Here is a 25508-nt window from a genome sequence, read left to right on the forward strand (position 1 = left end):
TGATTAGGAAGGTTAGATCTCATGGAATACAGGGAGAGCTAGCCATTTGGATACAGAATTGGCTCAAAGGTAGAAGACAGAGGGTGGTGGTGGAGGATTGTTTTTCAGACTGGAGGCCTGTGACCAGTGGAGTGCCACAAGGATCGGTGCTGGACCCTCTACTTTTTGTCATTTACATAAATGATTTGGATGCGAGCATAAGAGGTATAGTTAGCAAGTTTGCAGATGACACCAAAATTGGAGGTGTAGTGGACAGCGAAGAGGGTTACCTCAAATTACAACAGGATCTGGACCAGATGGGCCAATGGGCTGAGAAGTGGCAGATGGAGTTTAATTCAGGTAAATGCAAGGTGCTGCATTTTGGGAAAGCAGGACCTATACATTTAATGGTAAGGTCTTGGGGAGTGTTGCTGAACAAAAGAGACCTTGGAGTGCAGGTTCATAGCTCCTTGAAAGTGGAGTCGCAGGTAGATAAGATAGTGAAGAAGGTGATTGGTATGCTTTCTTTTCTTGGTCAGAGTATTGAGTACAGGACATTGGTCAGGCCACTGTTGGAATATTGCTTGCAATTCTGGTCTCCTTCCTATTAGAACGATGTTGTGAAACTTGAAAGGGTACAGAAAAGATTTACAAGGATGTTGCCAGGGTTGGAGGATCTGAGCTATAGGGAGAGGCTGAACAGGCTGGGGCTCTTTTCCCTGGATTGCCGGAGGCTGAGGGGTGACCTTGTAGAGGTTTACAAAATTATGAGGGGTATGGATAGGACAAATAGGTGAAGTCATTTCCCTGGGGTGGGGGAGTCCCAATCTCGAGGGCATAGGTTTAGGGTGAGAGGGGAAAGATATAAAAGAGACCTAAGGGGCAACCTTTTCACACAGAGGGTGGTATGTGTATGGAATGAGCTGCCAGAGGATGTGCTGGAGGGTGATACAATTGCAACATTTAAGAGGCATTTGGATGGTTATATGAATAGGAGGAAGGGTTTGGAGAGATATGGGCCGGGTGCTGGGATATCTCGTCGGCAAATCCAAATAGATCACATCCATTGGCTCTTTGTCTAATTTGCTCATTACCTCTTTAGAAAATTCTAACATATTTGTCAGGCATCACCTCCCCTTGATGAAGCCATTGCTGACGCAGCTCTATTTCACCATGCGTTTTTAAGTACTCTGCAACCTCAACTTAAATAATAGACTTTAATATCAATGACCAAGGTCAGGCTAAGCAGTCGATAGTTTCCTGTCCCCTGCTCCCTTTCCTTCCTAAATAGTATTCCATTTGCCATTTTCCAGTCCTCTGGGATCCAGTGATTCCTGAAAAATCACCATCAGTGCCTCATATCTATTTCCTTCAGAACTCTGGGGATAGTCCATCTAGTCTGGATAATTTAACCACCTTATTATCTTGCAGCTTCCCCAGCACCTTCTGCTTTGTGATGGTCAGTACTCCCACCTCTACTCCCTGACTGGCTCAGTGGTTTGCACTGCTGCCTCACAACACCAGCATCCCAGGTTCAATTCCAGCCTTGGGAGACTGTGTGGAGTTTGCACATTCTCCCTGTGTCTGCGTGGGTTTCCTCCGGGTGCTCTGGTTTCCTCCCACAGTCCAAAGATGTGCAGGTCAGGTGAATTGGCCTTGCTAAATTGCCCATAGTGTTAGGTGCATTAGTGAGACGGAAATGAGTTTGAGTGGGTTACTCTTCGGAGGGTCGGTGTCGACTTGTTGGGCCAAAGGGCCTATTTCCACGCTGTAGGGAATCTAAACTCTGGTATGCTGCTGGTGTCTTGCACTGTGAAAACTGATGCAAAGTACTTAATCCGTTTTTCTGCTATTTCTTAGCTTCTTATTACTACTACTCGTTTTCCAGTGATCCAATTTCCATTCTTGCCTTCTGAAATCTTGCAGTCTTTGTTTATATTATTGGCTAGCTTACTCTCATATTTCATCTGCTCTGAAAATAACCCGTATTGATGAAATTAGTGGCTGTCACCAATGACTTTACGGTTTACCTGTGATGTCACTGTTTTGTGCTGAGCCAATGATCCTGGGTTTCAGTTTACCCTGTTAAGAAAACCATACAAATTATGAATTGTCTCCTTAAATATTTGCCAGTGTTTGCTTACTGTCTTACCTGCAAATCTATCTACCCCATCCACTTCAACTAACTCTGTCCTAATTTCATTGTAATTCCCTTTGTTTAAGTTAAGTTTCTTGCTCTTGAACTGAATTTTAAATTCTTGCCACTTTCTGGGGGATCTTTGACTCTGAGTTTGTTTATTAAACTTGCTTCATTATCCATTACCAGATCCAGATTAGTGTGTTCCCTGGTTGGCTCCATGAAACATTGCTCTCGAAAAGTATCCCTCATGCGCTGTCTGAGTTTGTTGTCAGAACTACCTTTTCTAACTTGATTGACCAAACAACATGAAAGTTAAATTCACCCATAACTATAACTCCCTTTTTACATGCTCCTATTATTTGTTGTTTTATAATTTTTTTCTGTGTTTACCTTTTAGGTGCCTAAACACTACTTCTACCAGTGTTTTCTTGACTTTTATTTACTTCCATACAAGTGGACTGTTTATCACCTGAGCTTGGGTCATCTCTCATGACTGTCCTCATTTGATCCCTTATTAATCGTGCTACTCCACTACCTTTGCCTTACCTCCACTCTTTCTGAAAGTTAAATTCACAGTTCTGATCTCCTTGTAACTATGTCTTTGTAATGGCTACAAGATAATTTACTTCAATTTGTGTCATCAGTTCACACTACATTTTACCTCAAAAACTCTGGAGCTGGATTTGTCGTCTGCTGTTTATTTTCTTCCCAATCTCTTGAAAGTTTGATTGGAGGATCCATTTTCCTTTCTAAGTCATTGCATCAATATATACTACATCTTCTGATTGTTGTCTGTCCTTGTTGACTGCTGTGCACCTGCTCTGACACAAAGATTTACCAATACAAAAAAAACTAGGCTTCCTAATTAAAGAGAGAAAGACTTGGATTTTTATAGCAAACTCAAAATGCTCAGAATGACTTAAGTGCTTTTAGTCACTTGAAACTCACTGAAGAAAATTTCTCAACAAATGAGCAAGCAAGTCAACCATTTGTTTTGAAGATCTTTTCTTGATTCCAATTTTATAGATTTAAAAATTTACTGATTGATTTTGCATTTTATAAAAAGCAGCGTTCAAATTCGAATCATGAACAAGTAACTGAAGGACGCCTTCTGATGGAGCCAGGAGATGGCAGCACACACGAAGGTATGACCATGCACAGACATTTTCGATTTGGTTTTTAGTGTGTTCTGAGAGTATAAATATGTGAAATAGATTCAAGGTTTACAGTCACTCAGTTTAAAATGTGTGTCCTCTTTCAGTTAATAGAGCAAAATAGGCACGCAAGAAGTTTAGTTATGATTGGTATAAATGTTGCTTTATGCAAATCCCACCAGAAATGCAATTTTAAGAGCAGATGATAAACTTAGTTTCTGTTATAATCGATGAATTTTGTGCTTTTACATATGATAGTGGCTACAGAGCAATGTTTGTTTAATTTTGAAACTAGAAGTATAGGGACAAGAGTAAATTGTTCAGCCCCTTGAACCTTTTTTTCTCATTTATATCTTTATTTTGTTTACTCATCACGTAGCTTTAACCTTTAATATGTTGCCTCACTAAAAATCATCAGTCTGATTTGTAATTTTCAGTTGATCTAGAACCAGCAGTCTTTTTGAGGACAATACATATGTCAATTAACCTGTTAATGAAGAAGTGTGCTCAATTTTACCAGTCTTTTGAGAAAGGGTTGAGGGCAGGTTTGAAGATTGATGGGCCTGTAAGATAATGAGGAACGTGGGAGATGGAGTGCTTGATATCTTCTCACTGCCTTGCCATCCAACTAATGGTATGTCAGGTTTGGATGCCTTTCCTGCCCAGAGGCCAATTAAAGCTTGAAGGTATTCGTATATTTTAAGCAGAAATGTGCCTTCCACTGAGTGGTGAGCCCACTATTCTGGGCCCAAAGAAGTGTCCTGCAGAGACTGTGGGTGCCACATTAGCTGTGGTTTGACTTGCCCTCATCAACTTCTCTCTTTCCATTCGACTGTTGCCTGGCCTGCCTGATTGGCCCTGATAACCCCAATTCACTTGTAACTGCTCCTTCCAGAGTGTCTGTTTTACCTGCTGCAGGTTGGCAGAGAGCTGACGACTTTGCTGACTCTAATTAATAGCTGGATGCTAACTCTCAAGGTTATACTCCCTTCTATTGGATTCTCTCTGTCACTAAACAACACTTTCTACCACAATGAAAGTATTGCTTTCCCTTTACATTAGTATTTTTATGAATTGTCCTGATATGTGCAAGACAAAAAAACTTGGAAATATGAAAAAGATTGTTTTGTGCTCTCTCTCTCTATTTTTCAACATCCTTTAATCATTTTAAGCAGTACTTCATTATCCAGATCTGGTGGGTTGGTGGGGAATGCCATTTTTCCAGACTGTGCAATCTGTCCCCTAATTTTGCCCTTTCACCCAATCAATGTTCTGTCAATCTGCTCTACATTTCCTCAAAACTAATATGTTTTCCTGTAGTATGGTGCCCAGAAGTGTATGTAGTACTCCAGGTGCAGCCTAACAAAAGCTTTATATCACTATAATACACCTTTTTTTGGTTTGAGTTTCCTTATCAAAAAGACCAGGATTTCACCCAAGTGTTTGTTTGTACCTGTGCTTTGTTTTTAGTTATTTCTGTAAACGCACCTTAAGTGGTCTCTACTTCCAGTTCTTAGCTTCACATTGTTTGGAAAATATGTTGGTATGTTTGACCTGTATACAAAGAAATTATCTCACATCAGCCAAATTGAATTTCATTTGCCACAATGGTACCTATTAATATAGTTATTTAGTAGTATAGAACTTGAGCCTTGCTGAAAAAAGACGCCTTCTGCCAAAGCTATTTGTCTTGTACCCATCAGGATAGATGAGAAGATGAATATAAATGGAAAATGACATTTATAATGTGGGAGAGGGGAGTGTTGATTGGTTGGCAAATGAACTCTGGTGGAGATGTTGCCATAGAGAATGCACCAGTTCATGACAACTGACAATTAACTGCTGAGCTTTGTGTAAAATTTTAAACTCTGCAGTTTGAGTCCAGTCAAAGTATTGGCTTGGAAAGTGATCCAGCTGTCACACATTTTGTTGAGTTAAAGCAGGTGTAGAGTGTGCACATGTTCTTTGTCTCTCAAAATGTGTGGTCACCTCAAATTTCCCTTACTTCTGTGCAGCCCAGATCCCTCTCCCTGACCAGTTCCCTTTGCTTTGATGTCAGCTTCAGCCCTCAGACTCATAGCCACCAGCATGACCCCTCGGGCCTGGACATTGCCTATCCAATACATACTGGCCTGAATCCATGGTTCTGGCACTGACTCCATCCTGCCAAGCCGTCCATCTCCCCAGCTCTCAAACCCCACCCCACCCAAATATGTCCAGATCAGAAATCTAAATCAAAATTGTTGTTTTCTAATTTCATCTGAGCAAGACTACTATTTTCTAATTCCAGCCGGTAGGATGCAAGAGTTGTTCTTGACTATGAAAGAAACAAATTATAATATGCAGTTGGTGTCATGCATTTCCAACTTTGTAATTGAGAGTCCTACTTTAGATTGTCTCTGTAGTAGGTATTGGGTTGAGGCAACATAGCTGACAAAGGAAGCCAGGGATAGCATAGAAGCAAAAGAGAAGCAAAAAATGTGCTGAATGACAGTGGGAAACAGGAGGATTGGGAAGCTTTCAAAGACCAGTAGAGGACAATGAAAAAAGAAATAAGGAGGGAGAAGATTAAATATGAAAGTAAGCTAGCCAATAATATAAAGGAAGACTGTAAGAGTTTCTTTGGATATATAAAGAGCAAAAGGTAGGCAAAAGTGGACATTGAGCCACTGGAAAATGATGTTGGAGAGATCGTAGTCAGGAACAAGGAAATGGCTGAGGAACTGAACAATTACTTTGCGTTTGTCTTCACCGTGGAAGACAAGAGTAATATCCTAAAAATTCAAGAGCGTAAGGGGCCAGAGCTGAGTATGGTGGCCATCATAAGGAGAAGGTGCAAGAAAAACTGAATGGCCTGAAGGTGGATAAATCACCTGGACCAGATGGACTACACCTCAGAGTTCTAAAGGAGATAGTGGAGGCATTAGTGGTGATCTTTCAGGAATCAATAGAATCAGGTAGAGTCCCAGAGGACTGGAAAATTGCAAACGTGACACCCCTGTTTAAAAAGTGAGTAAATCAAAAGATGGAAAATTACAGACCTTGGTCGGGGGTAAGATCCTGAAATCCATTGTGAAGGGTGAGATTTCTGAATACTTGGAAGTGTATGGTAAAATAGGACAAATTCAGCCTGGTTTCATCAAAGGGAGGTGATGCCTGATAAATCTGCTAGAATTCTTTGAAGAAGTAACAAACAGGTTAGACCAAGGAGAACAAATGGATATTATCTACCTGGATTTCAAGAAAGCCTTTGTTAAGTTGCCACACAGGAGGCAACTGTGTAAGATAAGGGCTCATGGTATCAGAAGCAAATTACTAGCCTGGATAGAAGCTTGGCTGTCTGGCAGGAAGCAGAGAGTGAGGCTAAAAGGGTCCTCCTCAGCTTTGCAACCAGTCACAAATGGTGTTCTGCAAAGCTCAGTGTTGGGACCATAACCTTTCACTTTCTGTACTAACGATCTGGATAAAAGAACTGAGGGCATTCTTGCTAAGTGTGCAGATGATACAAAGATAGGTAGAAGCACAGGAGGCGGGGTGGGGAGGGAGCTGCAGAAGGAATTTGGACAGGTGAGGAGAGTGGACAAAGAAGTGACAGATGGAGTACATGAAGGGAAAGTGTGAAGTTATGCACTTTGGTAGGAAGAATAGAGGCATGGGCTATTTCTGAATGGGGAGAAAATTCAGAAGTCTGAAGTGCAAAGAGACTTGGGAGTTCTAGTCCAGGATTATCTCAAGCTAAACTTGTAGGTTGAAAAGCAAATATAATGTTGACATTTATTTTGAGAGGACTTGAATATGCAAGCAGGGATGTACTTCTGAGGCTCCATCAGGTTCTGGTCAGACCACATTTGGAGTATTGTGTGGTATTTTGCACTCCATATCTCAGGAAGAATGTATTGGCCTTAGACTACGTTCAGAGGATGTTCATGAAAATGGTCCCAGGAATGAAAAGCTTAACGTGAGGAAAATTTGAGGACTCTGGGTTTATACTTGATGGAGTTTAGCATGATGAGGAGAGATCTGATTGAAACATACAGAATACTGAATGGCCTGGAAGGAGTGGATGTTGGGAAAATGTTTCCATTGGTAGAACAGACTGGGACCTGAGGGCACAGCCTTAGTGCAAAGTGAAGACCTTTTAGAATGGAGATGAGGAGAAACTTCTTCAGCCAGAGAATGATGAATCTATGGGAATTCATTGCCACAGAAGGCTGTGGAGGCAAGGCCATTGAGTGTATTTAAGACTGAGATAGGTTCATGATTGTCAAGGGGATCAAGGGTTACGGGGAGGAGGTGGGAGAATGGAGATGAGAAACTGATCAGTTTCCAAGAGTGTGGTACTAGAAAAGCACAGCTGGTCAGTTTCTCCAGCTCCTCGGATACTGCCTGGTCTGCTGTGCTTTGCCAGCATGACATGCTTCGATTTTTATCTCCAGAATCTGCCGTCCTCAATTTCTCCTGAGAAACATATCAGCCATGATTGAATAGTGGAGCAGACTCGATGGGCTGAATGGCCTAACTTCTGCTCCTATGTGTTATGGTCTTATGGGATGGTAGGATTGGGTCTATTTAACTTATAGAGGTTTAATAAAATCCTGGAGAGGTAAGTATTCTCCACACCTTACAAGTATACAGATAAATAGAGGGAGGACCACTTCCGTTTCTCAAACCTCCAAGTTAGCTGACACAAGCATGGTAGAAAGATGTTCTGTATAAAGGCATTTGTGGTTGTCTTGGATTAATTATGCTATGTGACTTGCAATGGTAAAATTGTAATCTGAATTCTCATTATGTAGGAGATGATGTTTTGATTTCCCATTATACCAAAGGACAGAAAGAAGCAAAGAAAGCTATTGTTAAGAGGTACGTTGTTTGGTAGCTATTTTAATATCTTGTACTATTTCTGAGTGGAACAAACAAAAATCAATACATAATCTCAGAAATGTACCTTTTGGGTTGAGAAAAAAAAAGAGAACTTTTGTGTAAAAGGTAAATTATTTTCCTTTGCTTTGGAAGTGCTGGCTCACTGTACTTAACCACATTGTTACAACACGGAGACAACCAAATCGAATTAGCTTCGCCCTTCCTGTATTTACAACACAGTAAAATTTAATACTCCATGAGCCTCAAAATTCCCCTAATAGTTCTTAAACAGACTTCTTGACTAACAAATCTGATACCAAGTTTATGGCTTAAATAAAAGAGTTACAGTTTGTTAATAATACAATAGCATTTGCAGAGCAAAGTTAAGCAAGGTAATTGAATAAAATTAACGAAGAACTGTGAATGCTTGAAATCTGAAACAAAATAAGAAATTGCTGAAGAAACTCAGGTCTGGCAGCATCTGTGGAGTAAAAGCAGAGTTGATGTTTCAGGTCCAGTGACCCTTCATCAGAAGGTAATCTAATTAATATTTGTGATTTAAACCCAATCTTCTTTGATTCTAATCCCCACTCAGACAGACAGAGAGATGCCTTTAAGGGATAAACTAGGGAAAAGTAAATGAGTTGCAGTAACAGATGTAGTAAATGGGATCGTATCTTGTTTGGTTTGCTTGATTCTGGTTATTGAAAATAGCTTCCAGTAGGCTCTGAGGAATATTCACATTTATAATTGAGATTCTGTTCTCTTTACTTTCTAATCATCTTCCTTATTGATTATTGTACCTGCAATGATTCATGAACAAGAACATTCAGAGCCTTTCACCATTTGAAACCCATTCTGCCTTTCTATTTTTCTACCAAAGAGAATAATTTGGTTCTTGGTTACATTAAATTCCACCTGCCCATTGCCTGGCTTGTCCAGGTCCCCTTGAAAGCCTCCTTGCATTTTTCTCTTTCCTTTGTACTCCCACCTGATTCTGTCATCACTAATCTTGGAACCATTGTAAATTGTTCCCACATGCAAATCATTGATGTGGATTGAGGAGCTGTGAGCCTTGCACTGATCCTTGTGGTATTCCATTCGGAGAATGACTTGTTTCTTGCTACTTTCTGCTTTCTGTCTGTTAACCAGTTCTCAATCTATACTAATACATTGTTCCCAAATCTACTGTTCTAATTTTGTTTACTGACCACTACATGAGGCCTTTTTATTATAAGGCTTTTGAAAGTCCATGTACACTACATCAGGTCCTTGATACATGTTTCTAATAATATCCTGAAAAGACACCAACAGGCTTGTCAAACATAAATTGATTAATGAAATTGAAATTGATTTTGCCCAACACTACGATTATGTTATAAGCATCTAATGACTGCATCATTTATGGTGGATTCTGGTGTCTTCCCCACTAACGACATCAATCTAACAGTTTTGTAGTTCTTCTTTCTCCCTCTTCCCCACCCCTTCTAAAATAGCAGGGTTACTTTTGCCATTTTGCAGTCTGCAGGAAACCTCCCAGAATCTATGGAATTTTGCAAGATAACCACTTGTGCATATGCTATTTTTCTACTCTCATTCTTTAGTACTCTGAGACGTAGCTCATCTGCTACATAAAATTTATCACTCTTCAATTGTTTTAAATTTTCAAGTTCGTTAGTAATACTAATTTCTTTCAGTTCTTCAGTTTCACTTCATTGCCGAATATTTCTGGGAGATTTTATATATCTTATTCCATGAACATAGAAACTAAACAATTAGTTTTCATCTATGTTCTCCACGATAAATGCTCTTGTCTCCATATATAAAAAAACCTACATATTTCCGAGCAATATTTCCCTTTCAAAAGAAGCTCTTGCAGTTCTTCAATGTAATGTTTTTTGTTCGCTTGCAATCATATTCTCATTTCCCTTTCTTTAGTCAATCTCTTGATTATTCTTTGCTGGGTTTTAAACTGTTCTCATTCCTTAGCCTTACTACTTTTTCTAGCATCCCTCTAAATTATTTCCTTTGACCTAATCTAATATTCAACTTTTTTTTAAACCAGAGATTATTTCTATTCATTTCTGTCTGGGTATTTGTTTTGGAGGCATGAATATTTCTTGTAAATCATTTACTCCTCCTTTAAATGCCAGCTATTGTCTATCTACTCTGAAATCACTTACTGGACTTGCCCAATCCATTATTAATTCCTTATCTTATTAATTTCCTTCTGTTCAAATTTAGGACCCTATTTACAGAATGAAAAATATCACATTTAAACTTGTTGTGAAATTCTATTATATTATAATCATTATTTTCCAAAGACGACTTTACAACAAATCAAAATAGCCTGATTCCTAATTTGTTTTTCCAGTGCATTGCTCTAGAAATCCAGCTGGTGGACACTCCAGGAATTCACCTTCTATGGCTTATTGCTGATTAGGTCTACCAAGTCTGTTTGCAAATTTGAAATTACTTTATTATTGTTGCATTACCACATTACATGCATCTGATTTCCTGAGTTATATTATGCCCAACATTGCCATTATTGTTTTGTGGTTTATTGAACAATTCCCACCAATATTTGCTGACCCCTGCTGTTTCTTAACGCCACCCAAACTGATCATATTTCTTGATCATTTGATCCTCTTTCTTAACATGCTCATCTTGTCTCTGAAAAAGATGCTCATCATTTTCTTTTTCTTTTTGTCTATTCTTTTTAAATAATGAATGTTCTTGGATACACCATTTCCAATACTGGTCATACTTTAGTGGCAGTTCAATCATAAACAAGTACCTCAATTTATGCCTTCAAATCATCAACTTTTATTGAAATGCTAAATGAATTTGGATGAAGTGCCTTTAATTCTGATTATTTTATTATTAATCTTAATTCTGATTTTATTTGATGTTTGTTTTTGCACTGTCTATTTTCCAGTTTTGCTTACTACTTTTGTATTTCAGTTTTGCTTACCTCCTGTGTGAGGTTCCTCTCTGGTTTCCATACCATTGTCAGGCTGGTTTAAACCCTCATCAACAGCACTTGCAAATCTCCCTTCTAAGATTAGTCCAGGACATATTAAGATGCAACCTGTTCACTGAAGAAAGGAACTTTCTTCTACTGTTTGCACTGTCCACTACTTGATTTTTACTTTGATACAGATAAGCTGTCTTCTTCTCTTTTCGTTATAATTTATTTATAAAGCTAAGGTATGGCAGGATGGATCAGCTAAACGTGTGCCTGTGGTGTGGGAAGTCATGATGTACCACGTGTCCTTGACAAACAAGCCTGTAAGAAGTGTTAGCAGCTTCACAACCTTGAGTTCCAAGTTTCCAACCTCGAGCATGGGCTGGAGATACATCTTGTACAGGTCAAACCCAGAACTCCTCCCGAGTCTCAGAAATCTAATGCCCTTCCTTGTACTCCAGTTCTCTAGTCTCACATTCCATCAGTTAAGTCTAATATTTCTGATGTTTACTTGCAAATGGGACTTGGAATAATCCTGAGATCATTGCCTTTGAGGCTCTATTTTCTAACCTCCTCCCTAAAATCTGCTTTCAACTCCTAATACCTTTCCTATCTGAGGCAAAACCCCTCCAAAACATTTGAAAAGAAGTGGCCCTGACCCTAAGTTTGTTAGTTGTCTTAAGCAACACAGACATTCCAGAAGGGATACAGTTGGTCAAATCATGCAGTTTTAAAGAAAACAGAATTTATATACAAGATTACCGAATGAAACGCAAACAAAAGACAATAGAAAAATGAATAACTTAACCTATCTGACAACACACCAGATCATCCCAATTTATTGCTGTTTCAAATACTTGCAACAATCCCCACCCCATTGCACAAAAGGTAAAATCAAACACAAGGTGTTACAGGAGACAAGTCTGAGGGAGAGTACCAGTCTGAACCTGCTTGTTTGGGTCCAGCAGCTTCAGAACACGACTGTGCTAAAACCAAACCAAACCAAACCAAACCAGAGGAAAGCTGAGCTGAGAGAACTGGCCGCTCCCCTTTCATTGTACAAGTGTTTCTTTTAAAAATACTTAAGCTTTTGCCCACAATATCTGTTTGCTATAATCAAACTGGCTATAAAACCATTGAACTTAGACTTTTTGGGGGGTGTGTGTCTTTTACGACCTCTCTTGGGGGGAAGAAAACAATAACAACATAACCCTGTTAAAAGAGCAGCATCGTTCCACCTCCTCCCTTGAATAAAAAGCACCATCAATACCCAAAGATATTCATTTTAAAATCCCTTAATCTGAAACTGTTAGTACTCTGCAACGCACATATATGTTACATTGACGAGAAACATGCAAACATGCACAACTATATTCTGTTTCAGGTCAGGCAGCATCCGAGCAGCAGGAGAATCAACGTTTTGGGCAAAAGCCCTTCATCAGGAATGTGGGTGGTATGTGCTGAGAGATGAGGATGGGGGGATTTGGGGGGGGGGGGGGAGGGCAGCTGGGAAGATGATAGGTAGATGCAGGTGGGGGTGTGATGGTGATTGGTTGGAGCGGAGGATGGACTGGAATGGTTGGAAGGAAGATGGAAAGGTAGGACAGTTCAAGAGGGCAGTGCCGAATTGCAGGGTTCGATCTGGAATCATGGGGAGGGAGATGAGGAAACTGGTGAAATCGACGTTGATGCCATGTGGTTGGAGGTTCTCAAGGCAAAAGATGAGGCATTCTTCCTCCAGGTGTCAGATGGTTAGGATGTGGCAGTGGTGGAGGCCCAGGACTTGAACATGCAAACACCTCATCTCCTGTGTCCGTTGCTCTCGATGTGGTCTCCTCTACATTGGGGAGACAGTACGCCAACTTGCAGAATGTTTCAGAGAACATCTCTCGGACGCATGCACCAAATAACCCCACTGCTCCCTGGCTAACCACTTCAACTTCCCCTCTCTCACCACCAAGGACATGCAAGTCTTGGGCCTACTACACCACCAAATCTGAGCCACCCAATGCCTGCAGGAAGAATACCTCCTCTTCCACGTTGGGATCCTCCAACCACAAGGCATCAATGTCGGTTTCACAAGTTTTCTAATCTCCCATCCCCCACCTCATCCTAGATCTGACCATAGAATTCTGCATCCCTGTCTTGAACTGTCAATCTTCCTTCCCATCTTATCCACTCCCCCCTCCGCGCCGACCTATCACCATCAACCCCACCTGCATCCACATATATTGCCTTCCCATCTACCTCTCCCCCCCCCCCACCACCCCAGTCTCCCAATCACTCAATTCCAGGAATCTTTTTGTTGATGGCATGGGAAACTCTTGAATTCTCTTTTGCTTTTGCATTCCATGGGGCCATTTGTCCTTGTTCAATAACATGGCTCGGGAAGGTGATTTGGGCTTTGGCAAATTCACTTATAGCCAGGTTTATCACCAAGCTTGCCTTCTGAAGTCGATTGAACAAGTCTGATAAATTTTGCAAACGTTCATTCCGCGTGTGACTAAAAATCGCCAGGTACTTTGGCAATGACCTTATTGGTTAGTCTCTGAAATGTGGTTGGCACATTTTTCATACCAAATGGCCTGAATTTAAACTGATATAGTCCATTTGATGTTACGAAAGTTGAACTCGTCTTTGCTCTTTCTGACAAAGATACCTGCCATTATCCTTTGAGCAAATCTAACTTAGAAATACAAGTTGCTTGTCCCACCTTGTCAACATAGTCTTCCAAACAAAGAATCAGATATGTATCAGTCTTTGTAACTGCATTGACTTTGTGATAGTCTACACACAACCATTGGGTACCATCTGGATTTGCCACTATTACTTTGGGTTAGCTCCAGTCACTGTAACTCACTTCGATTTATGTCATCTTGGAGCATACGTTTAATCTCCTTTTGAACCTGTGCAAACTTTAGAGGGTTATGCCTATAAGGACATTGCTTAATCAGAATAAAAACATGCAGAATTATGTTTGTCCTTTCCTGTTTATTTCCGCATATCTCCCCATGTGATAGTAATAACTCTTCCAGGTCATTTCAATTTTCGTCTGGAAGGTAAGTCTATAATTTATACTAATTTTTGACAACTTCCTCATTGTCCAATTTAATTTGAGGAATGTTCAATTTAGAAACCTCTGAACTTGGTTCTTTCCTCTGTGTTGTAACTCATAACACATTCTTCTCTTGCTTTCCTTCCCTATCAAAATACCGTTCGAACATATTCTCATTACACACACTGTGAGATTTTTTTCTGTCTGGAGTCCTTATCAAACAGTTCACCTCACTGAATTTCCTTTTGACTTGATAAGGTCCAATAAACCTTGCTTTTAAAGGTTCACCAATCACTAGAAGTAACACTAGTACTTTATCCCCAATTGCAAAATTGTGAATTTTTGATTTCCTGTCTGCTTGCTGTTTCATTGTATGCTGTGATACTTTTAAATGCTGCCGAGCCAACTCCCCCACTCTACTTGTCATTCCCTAAAGTTTAACATATAGTCCAACTATGTTGTCTCTGAATTCTGACTTACCAATTTGTTGTTAATCAATTTTAGCAGTCCTCTCACTTCACGCCCAAAACCTAATTCAAATGGACTGTATTTGGCCGATTGATTTGGTGCATCTCTGGTCGCAAAAAGCACCTTATCCCAATCATCTGGATAGTCTTGACGAGAAGCCCTCAAAATGGTCGTTAATGTCAGATGCCACCTTTCTAGCACTCCCTGCGACTCTGGATTTGTACTGTTTAATTCTATAACTTCCTTTGGATAATTTCAATGTGAAGTATGACCCTCGATCTGATTGTATCTCTGTGGGTAGTCCATATTTAGTGAAAAATGTGAGTAACCCCTCTAAAATCCTTTTAGCTGTGATATTGCGTAATGGATTGGCCTCTGGAAATCTAGTAGACACATCCATTATTGACAACAAATTCTGATTTCCACTTCTCGTTTTCGGTAGGAGTCCTACACAATCAATTAAGACTCTTGTAAAAGATTCCTCAAATGCAGGAATAGATATTAAAGATGCAGGTTTTAATACTGCCTGGGGTTTTCCAATTACCTGACATGTATGACATATCTGGCAAAATTCAACTACATCCTTGTGCAGTCCAGGCCAGTAAAAATGTTTTTATATTTTAGCTTAAGTTTTTCTTACTCTTAAATGACCTTCTCGTGGGAGCTCATGTGCCAGTCATAACACCTTCTTTCTATAACTCACTGACATTAGGACTTAATGAACTTCTGCCCATTTCTCATCTGCTTGAATATGTCTTGGTCTCCATTTCCTCATTAACACATCATTTTTAAGATAATACCATTTAGGGGTGCAATCTGATGCTTTTTCTGTGTATACCTTTTGAGACAATTGCTTTAAATTTTCATCTTTCTGTAACTCAGTTCATTTATCTGAGCTAAAGATGTCTGCTGTGTCATCTGTGTCTTTGTATCGACCATCTGATCAAACAGGGTCTCTGCTAATTCCACTTCAACTTTCTTATCTGTACACTTTTGATCTCTCCTGCTCCAACTGGTGACCAGGGTATGTCTCCTGCAGTAGTTCAGATGCCTGAGTTTCCACTGGCTTTTCAACCACAACAGGCAGCACTTGTACCAGGGAACCAGCTGTACGATTAGCAAGGACAAATTATATTCCTGGAGCTGAGAGTTTTTCCAGTACTCCTACCACGACTTTTCCACTCTTCACTGGGGACTCTAACCTTATTGAACATGTCTTGTCTCACCGTGAGTTCCCATTTCTTGTACCTTTTCTGGCAATCGTCCTTCAGAAGTACATATCTCCTCATGTTTCAACATCACAGATCGAGGGATCCTGCATCACTTAATATTGTAACCTCTTTACCTGCTGCTCCTGGCCTATGTGAGTAAATCATACCTTCGTAGGTATTTGGCAGATAATCAGAAGATCTGGAACTTCCTTCTTAACCAACCCTCCGACCAGGTTATACTTCTGGTGCATTTCTAGCCTCCACTGTGCTTTCTGTTACCACTCCAACAAAACTCACTGGCTTATCTTGTTTTCTTATACCTGGCTTCCCAGTGCTTTTCTTAACACACCAACACTGATTTCATATGGCTTACTTTATTGCGGTGAAAACACCAGAACGTTTTAACTTCTCTTTCTCCTTCAAGGGTTTCCTCTTTACCTTTTGTTAAGTTAGCCTTATGATCTTCACCAGGATTTCTCTTTCCACACAAGGATTTCTCTTTCCCCAGTTTCTATCTGTCATGGTTTGTAACTGATTTTGGAAGCCAAACTTTGTTTTTTGAACCAACCCATAATCATCAGCCATCTCAGCTGCTAATCTTGCTGTTTTGACTCTCTGCTCTTCTGCATGGTTTTTCAGTGCTTCAGGATGTGATTCTTTGAATTCCTCCAGAATAATTGTATCTCTAAGAGTAATACCCTTATCCACCTATCCAAGTTACTTTGTTTGATCCTTTAAAACTCAACATAGGTTTGACCAGGATCCCTCCTTAGATTCCTGAAACATTGTCTGTAGGCTTCCGGCACAAGCTCATATGCACTTAAGATGGCTTTCTTCATCACCTCATATTCCCCAGATACCTCCTCTGATAGTGATGCAAATACCTCACAACTCTACCTACAAGTTTTGTTCGGATCAACAAAATCCACATGGGCACTGGCCACTGCTTTTGTTTAACCACCTTTTTCAAATGAGATGAAAAAGGCTTCCATATCCTTCTCATCAAAATTAGGCATGCTTGAATATATTTAAACAGTTTCTCACCAGGCCTTTGGCTACCATGGGTTAGCTCATCCTCACTCTGTCCCTCACTAAGCTTACCTTCAGCCTTTATCTCCATCCTTTTAAGCTGACTTTCCTGTCTTAAGTGCCAATTAATGAAGTTTAAACTCCTCTTTCCCCCCCCCCCTTTTCCCTCTCTTTGCCCCCTTTTCCCTCTCTTTGCCCCCTTTTCCCTCTCTTTGCCCCCTTTTCCCTCTCTTTGCCCCCTTTTCCCTCTCTTTGCCCCCTTTTCCCTCTCTTTGCCCCCTTTTCCCTCTCTTTGCCCCCTTTTCCCTCTCTTTGCCCCCTTTTCCCTCTCTTTGCCCCCTTTCCCTCTCTTTGCCCCCTTTCCCTCTCTTTCCCCCCCCTTTTCCCTCTCTTTGCCCCCTTTTCCCTCTCTTTGCCCCCTTTTCCCTCTCTTTGCCCCCTTTTCCCTCTCTTTGCCCCCTTTTCCCTCTCTTTGCCCCCTTTTCCCTCTCTTTGCCCCCTTTTCCCTCTCTTTCCCCCCCCTTTTCCCTCTCTTTCCCCCCCCTTCCACTCTCTTCCCCCCTTCCCCTCTCTCTCTCTCTCTCCCCCTTTTCTTTCTTCTTCTCTCTCTCTCTTTCCCCCCCTTCGCTCGCTCTCCACCCATTTTCTCTCTCTCTCCCCCACTTCTCTGTATCTCTCTCTCTCTTCCCCCTCCCCTTTCCCTTTGTCTCTCTCCTCTCTTTCCTCTGCTTTGAATCGTAATTCAAACTGTTTGACTTTTGCTGCCCTTTCGTTGTCTTCTAATTCAAGTTGCTTCATCTTCAATTGAATTTTAGCCATCTCTAAAGATTATGGTGGTATTTCCAGCAAATTTAAATGCTGAGCTATTGCTGTAATTATCTCCTCTTTCCTCATGGAAGGAGGCTGCTCCAGCTGTAGCTTATGTGCTAATTGCAGCAGCTTGGCCTTAATCACCTTTTGCAAAACCCCCAAAGTCACTTCTTCCACTCCCAGACAACTCTTGGTGACTGAAAGCAATTGCTATCCCAAGCACTGTTCAAACCAACTGAATTTAACTTGGGAACAAAATACATGCACACCCACCACACTCTGTCTTCGAGTTCAACAACCTTAATTCTGAATTGGGACTTTAGAAGAAATCCCAGACAAGTTCCCAATCTATTATGGACCAGGCCAGATCCCCTTCACATTTTAAGAAAGTGGCCCAGACCCTAACTTTGCTAGTTGTTTTTAGCAGATATACCACAGATATTCCAGAAGGGATGCAGTTGGTCAAACCACGTGGTTTTAAACAAAACACAATTTATTTACAAGATTACTGAATGAAATACAATGGGCGGCACGGTGGCACAGTGGTTAGCACTGCTGCCTCACAGCACCAGAGACCCGGGTTCAGTTTCCGCCTCAGGTGACTCTCTGTGTGGAGTTTGCACATTCTCCCTGTGTCTGCGTGGGTTTCCTCCGGGTGCTCCGGTTTCCTCCCACGATCCAAAAATGTGCAGGTTAGGTGGATTAGCCACGCTAAATTGCCCATAGTGGTAGGTGAAGGGGTAAATGTAGGGGAATGGGTCTGGGTGGGTTGAGCTTTGGCGGGTTGGTGTGGACTTGTTGGGCCGAAGGGCCTGTTTCCACACTAAGTAATCTAGCAAAAAGAGAATAGAAAAATGAATAACTTCACCTACCCAACAACCTCCCCCACCCTCCTCTAGCTTCTCTCTCCATGCTTCAGGCTCACTGCCTTTATTCCTGATGAAGGGCCTTTGCCCGAAACGTCGATTTCGCTGCTCGTTGGATGCTGCCTGAACTGCTGTGCTCTTCCAGCACCACTAATCCAGTATAACCTAGAGATCATCCCAACTTAATGATGCTATTCCAAATACTTGCAACAATCCCCACAAACGCCCTTTGCACAAAAGGTAAGATCAAACACAGGGTCTTATAGGAGAGATGTCAGAGAGAGAGTACCAGCCTGGACCTGCTTCTTTGGGTCCAGCAACTCCTTCAACTCTACTGTGCTCAAACCAAACCAAACCAAACCAAACCAGAGAAAAGCTGGGCTAGGAGAACTGGCCACTTCCCTTTCATTGTACATGTTCTTTTTTAAATGTGAAAGTCATCTGCCTGAGGCAGTATCTGTTAGCTATAATCAAACTGGCCCTAAACCCCTTCAACTTCAACATTTTGAAGTCTGTGTTTTTACAACCTCGCTGAAAAAAATCAAGAACAACAACCCTGTTAAAGGAGCAGCTTTGTCACACTACCTAAGGCATTGATACTAATGTGGATCATTGACTGCCAGCTGTTCAACCTCCTCCAGAAGTATGTCATGTAGCCACTCCATCACATACTTGACGCTGGTATAATGGAGACAAAGTACTACCCAGCCATCATTTCCCTTGCCACAGAAACACCTTTCAATCCCCCTAACTAGTGAATACCCTATTACTTCTGTACTTCCAGTCTTCTCTTCACAACTATCCAGTTGAATCACCTGTGGTGCCACAGATTTAACCTTTGCTGCATTCCACTGAGAAACCATTGCCCTCACTTGTATGCAACACAAAAAAACATATTACCTCACGAGACTTACTCTGAGATCTTCTGCACAATCTACTCGGTTCTCTTATACTGCCTGAAGGTCTTCGATTCTTTACTTGCCAACATATTACTGTGTCATTACCTGTCGAAACCTGCTTACTTTATTGTTCTCTACCTTGCATGCATATCTCCAGCCCCTGCCTGAGTTTGGAAAATTGGAGCTCAAACTTGTGCGGCTGCTAAGACTTCCGACAGATGTGTTTGCCGAGGACATGAGGTATATCATGATTTCCCACTCTGCAGGCTATACATTCCGTTCAGCTGATCTTTGCTGCCATACCTTAGCTTCACAATGAATTAAATAAAAAGAGAAGACAGCTTATGTGCACCAAAGTAAATATCAAGCATCCCAGCGAGTACAGAAAGTAGAAGAAAGGAAGGCTGCTTTCTTTCCTTCAATGAATTCCCCACTCACCAAGCTTGTATTTGCTCATTGTGCTTACAATCTGGACTTCATTTGCAAGCTTTTCCCGGACTTATATACTTATGTTCTTTTGAAGCTGAAGCTACAGCAACCAGATTGGACTGGTTAGTGAACTATTTCATCAGCTGTTTTCTGGAAGAGTTTGTTAATATTGCCTAAGACTGGAAGAAACTCATGTTGGCTCGATTTACACCATAAATACCAGTTACATGTTAAGAGTCCTGAGGAAAAGTCATATTGAACTTAAAATATGAATTGTTTGTCTTTCCACAGATACTATTAGACTAGCTGAGTTTCTTCAGCCAATTTTGTTTTTTCTTTATCTGCTCAAACTGCTTATTATCTACACTTCAACACACCACCCACCAGCCACAGCTAATGTGATCGCCACAAATAGCTACTGGCATCAAAGAACAATGCTTTTTGGTTGATTGCTTCCCACTCCCAACTCATTTTCAATTTAGACCATAAGACATATGAGTGGAAGCAAGGCCATTTGGCCCTTCTAGTCCACTTCCCCCATTTAATCATGGCTGATGGGTGTTTCAATTCCACTTTCCAGCACTCTCCCTGTAACCCTTAAATCCTTGCGAGATCAAGATGCGCTCATCGGCAATGAATTCCACAGGCCCACCACTGTCTGGCTGGGGAAAAGTCTCATTATTTCCATTCTAAATTGACCCCTCTAATTTTAAGGCTGTGCCCATGTGTCCTAGTCTCTCCACGTAATGGAAACAACTTCCCAGCGTCCACCCTTTCTAAGCCATGCATTATCTTGTAAGTTTCTATTAGATTTCCCCTCAAACTTCTAAACTCCAATGTATACAAACCCAGGATCCTCAGCCGTTCATCATATGTTAGGCCTACCATTCCAGGGATCATCCGTATGCCCTCCTTGAGCTGTGGGGCCCAAAATTGGACACAGTATTCTAAATGGGGCTGAACCAGAGCTTCATAAAGTCTCAGAAGCACATCGCTGCTTTTATATTCCAACTGTCTTTGAGATAAATGTGCTAGCCATTGTGCTCACCTGCTACTTGCTACCTCTTTTGTGGATCCTCCTATGGCCCACTTCTAATCATTGAGCCCTTACCTGCCACATTCACCCACTGGTCGGCTTCCCCTGAATGAAGTGTGGTGGTAGGTGAGAATGATAAATTGAACAGGTAGGGAAGTGGTGAGATGCTGTGTGGAATGAGGCAGTGACAGGTGGTTAGGAGGGCAACAATTGTGATGAGGGGCTGGGTGTGAAATAGAAAGTGGTGTGACAGATGAGGTGCTGAGCTGTGGCAGTAACAATGGGCACAAGCGTGTTGTCAGTTGTATGAACTTTCTGTTTCAGTGTGTGCAAGTGGTCAATGATGTCGGAGTGCTGACTTCTTGTTCTAGGCTGTTGTTAATAGGTAATAACTCTTGTGTATATAATGTGCATTAATATGTTGCAGAAATATTCCCATTACATGACTGTGCATCTTTATTTCTGAATGTTAAAGATTTGTTGATGTGGTAGCAAAAATAGTGGACCGTAGCAATAGATCCAAGAGATTCTACCTTTTCGAGATCGCTTGGTTCGGTCTTGCCAGTAACATTATCCCAGAAACAGGCAAAAGCAAATTAGATACTGTGTAATTTTGTGTAATTTTGTGTAATTCAAGCTTTATTTTCCCCCCCAATACAGTAAGGTGCAGAGAGGGCCAATAGGAAAGAAGGTCAAAGTACAGCTTCTGCACAAATCTTCTGTCACAGACTTGGATTCTTTTACACGTGATGAGGAAGAGACCCAACACCATCTGAATTCTGTCACAACTGCAGCAGCTGCCACTGCAGCAGCCATTGTTGCTACTGCACCTCTCCTTAAGGTTGGTGAAATCTGTGTGTCATATTTTCAGCAATACATATAGCGTGGTCAGGAATTGCATATAGTCTGTCATTTTACTAGGGATAAGTTTTCTGAAGCATATTGCTAATATTAACAATGGTAGTTTTATGAGGAAGCAACTATCACTGAATAGTATTTGACAGTAATATTTTCATTAATAAAAAATACTACTTGTTAAATGGCCAAATATAGTCTTGATCGTGACCCAAACACAAGACGATTTAGCCATCCAGTCATTGTGGAATTTGGTGATTGCATCAATTTTCTTCAATCTTGTCAGAATTGTTTGGCTGGCAATAATTCTGCAGAAGTTCAAATGATATCCTGTTAGTATACCATAACCATTCCATTTCTTTTCTGCTTCCTTTTGTTTACTAAGTAAGGGTTTATGGCATAACAGTGTTATATGTTAGCAACACATTGCATTATTAATAAATGGTAGAATTTGATCCTTATCAATAATTCCAAATATGTTGAGTTAGACCAGAAGACTATAAGAAATAGGAACTGAAGTAGACCATTCAACCCCTTGAGCCTGCTCCACCATTCAATAGCATCATGGCTGATCTGGCATTGCTCATGTCAATTTTCCTGCCCTTTCCCTGTAACCCTTGATTCCCCTATTGATCAACAATCTATCTATCTCGGCCTTAATATACACAAGATCTCTGTCCACACAGGAACTCATGACAACTAGTTCCAAAAACACTCAAACATCTGAGAGAAGAAATTCCTCTTCATCCCCTTATTTTATCCCTTTATTTTAAGTCTATGACCTCTGGTCCTAGGCTCTCCCATGAAGGAAAGTATCCTCTCTGTATTTATCTTGTTAAGTCCCTTTAAGAATCCTGTATGTTTCAGTGAGATTACCACTTTATTCATCTAAGCTCATGAGTTGAGTCCCAACCTGTTTAGTTTTTGCTCATAAGTCAGTCCCTCTGTCCTGGGAGTCATTCTCATGAACCTTCTCTAAACTGTCTCCAGTGAAAATTGCTCTCAGTACTCCAGATGTGGTCTCACCAGCACCTTCCATAGTTGTAGTAAGATTTCCCTACTTTTCTACTCCAACCCTCTTGAAGTAAGGGCCAATATTTCACTAGCCTTCCTGATTACTTGATGCACCAGTGTGCGAGCTTTCTGTGCAAGTACCCCCAAATCTCTTTGCTTTGCAGTTTTTTGCATTTGTCCGCCATGTAAATTCTGTTCTTTTGTTCTTCTTTCCAAAATGAACAACTTCATATTTTCCCACATTGTGCTCCATTTGGCAACTTTTTGCCCGCTTACTTAACGGGCATCTCTCTGTAAACTGTTTATATTCCTCTTGCAACCAACCTTTTCACAAATGTTTCCAAATTTGGCTACAGTGCATTCACTCTTTCCTCCCAACTTATTAATATATATTGTAAACAGTTATGGTCCCATTATAAATCCCTGTGAAATCCTACTGATCACAGTTCAGCCTGAAAAAGAACCCTTTATCTCCACTCGCCTTTTCCTACCCATGAGCCAATTCTTTATCCATGTCACTATTCTATTTCCAGCACTGTGGGCTCTTAAGACTTAACTTTTTGTAAGGTATCTTGTCACGCACTTTCTGAAAGTCTCTACTTGCCTGGATGATTGCAGCTCTAACAATATTCAAGAATCATGACACTATCCAGTATAAAGCAGCTTACTTGTTTGGCACCACATTCACACACACCCGCTCCCTCCACCGACACTCACCACCTGAGATTGTTTGATGGTGCGACAAGGTCCAAATGATAGACAGGAGGAAATACAAAATTACTCAACAAAGAAGCTTGATTTTGAGCAGTTTGTATACAACAGTTGGTTGTAAAATTAAATATGATCTGAAAGGTCATTCCAAGATGCACTGCAGAAATTCACCAAAGATCCTTAGATACATCTTCTAAACCCATGACTAGTTCCATGGAAGGACTAGAAGGACAAGGGCAGCAAACATATTGGAGCATCACCACCAGCAAGGCACTCACCATCCTGACTTGGAAATATATCGCTGATGCTTCAGTGTCACTGGGTCAAAATCCTGGAATTTTCTCCCTGGCGGCATTGTCGGTCAATCTACAGCACATTGAGTGCAACAGTTCAAGAAGGCAGGTCACCTCCACCTTCTCGAGGGCATTTAGGGACAGGCATTAAAGCTATCAGGGCCAAAGGGCTTTAGCCCCATTAGTTTGTCTAACAACTTCTTTAATGATGGTACTTAATTCTCCCGTGTTTTCTTTAGTACCAATGTAATATTCAAAGTATCTGATGCCATAAAATGCTGATGCAAAATATCTGTTTAATTCCTGTTCCATTTCCTTCTTCCTCAAAGCTTGCTCCCCAGATTCATTTTCCAAGGGGTCTATTCTTCTTTAACCTCTCTCTTCCTTTTTTATATATTCAAACAGGCTCTTATTGTCAGTTTTTGTCTTCCTCGCATTTGTTGCCCTTGACGTTTATTTTCTCTGTCTTTATCAACGTCTTGTCGTTCTGAATTTATCCCAGTCTTCCAGGCTATCACTGGCTTTAACCTCCTTGGATGCTTTCAGGATCCCAAGCTGCTGTTTGACATCTCGTGACTGTTCATACAGTATTTGTCAGTTCAATTGCAGATTAATTATTCAAATCATCAAACAATCTCAGGTACTACAAGGTCCAAATGATAGACAGGAGGAAATACAAAATTACTCAACAAAGAAGCTTGATTTTGAGCAGTTTGTTTACAACAGTTGGTTGTAAAATCAAATATGATCTGAAAGGTCATTACATCCCTATTTTTGATAGTGAACTCAAGAAGTGTGATGTTATATAATGGCTTTCTGCTTAGGTGTCTAAGTTCAGAAATAGTCATTTGGGAGGAGAAGTACGTTGCAGTTTTCTCCCATGGGCCTTCTCACCCCTTCTAATAACATCAACTGAAGTATAGATTTTTGTCAGACATATAACTGATGATGGTTTTCTCCTGCACTGCTCTTCTTTGTCTATTCGTATAGAACAGGACTTAAATTAGGTTGTTTTGCTTTGGGAAATCATTGCCACAATGTTTTATTTTGTTTATTCTTGTCACTAATAAAGCATGCATTTTCAAGAGCTGCTTTTGATTGTGACTTGGACTATGCGCTATTGTGATAGAACATAAGAAACAGGAGGAGAAGTAAGATATCTGGTTCCTCAGGTCATGCTGTATCTCTGTGTTCCTAGCTAATCTGACTTTGGCTTTAGCTCTGCTTGCCTCTATAAACCTTGAGTACCTTGTCAATCAATAATCTGTCAACTTCATCCTTGAATATACTCAATGACTCAGCCTCCACTGCACTGAGTGGAAGACAATTCCAAACATGAAAGAGACACTCGTTTAAGAGTTATGTCTTAAATCAGAGATCCCTTATTTGGTACTGTTCTCTCTAATTCTAGAATCCCTCATGAGATAAATCCTCAACTGTGGCAAGCCCCCTCAGAATCTTGTGTTTCATTCTGATAACTTCTCATTTTGTACAATGCTATGTATAGATCTAAACTGCTCAATTTTTCCTCATGAGAAAATCCACTCATGACAGACATTTGGCTAACTGGCATTTATTTTGTAGCTTTCCGAGTCCTTCCTTTCTTGAACAGAGGTGTTACATTTGTGGTTTTCTAAACTGATAGGACCTTGCTAGAATTTAAAGAATTTTGAAAGATTACAATCAATGCATCTTCTATCTCTGCAACCACTTCTTTTAAAGTGCAAG

At 40.7% G+C, this 25508-nt stretch overlaps 1 protein-coding gene across 6 annotated transcripts in view; it reads left to right on the plus strand.

The window, feature by feature from the left end:
• kiaa0586 (KIAA0586 ortholog) overlaps positions 1-25508 on the plus strand; it is a 521487-nt gene that overhangs the window by 23268 nt on the left and 472711 nt on the right. For 4 of the 6 annotated variants that reach the window (XM_072568823.1, XM_072568825.1, XM_072568827.1 and 1 more), the window contains exons 3-5: positions 3186-3264; positions 8070-8136; positions 21568-21748. In XM_072568823.1, the coding sequence (XP_072424924.1) occupies positions 3186-3264; positions 8070-8136; positions 21568-21748 (327 nt within the window). The remainder of the gene's footprint in view (positions 1-3185; positions 3265-8069; positions 8137-21567; positions 21749-25508) is intronic. The other 2 variants (XM_072568824.1, XM_072568826.1) reach the window with 1 other exon arrangement.

The sequence above is a fragment of the Chiloscyllium punctatum genome, chromosome 4 (genome assembly GCF_047496795.1).
Source record: "Chiloscyllium punctatum isolate Juve2018m chromosome 4, sChiPun1.3, whole genome shotgun sequence".
In the NCBI taxonomy this organism is placed as follows: Eukaryota; Metazoa; Chordata; class Chondrichthyes; order Orectolobiformes; family Hemiscylliidae; genus Chiloscyllium; species Chiloscyllium punctatum.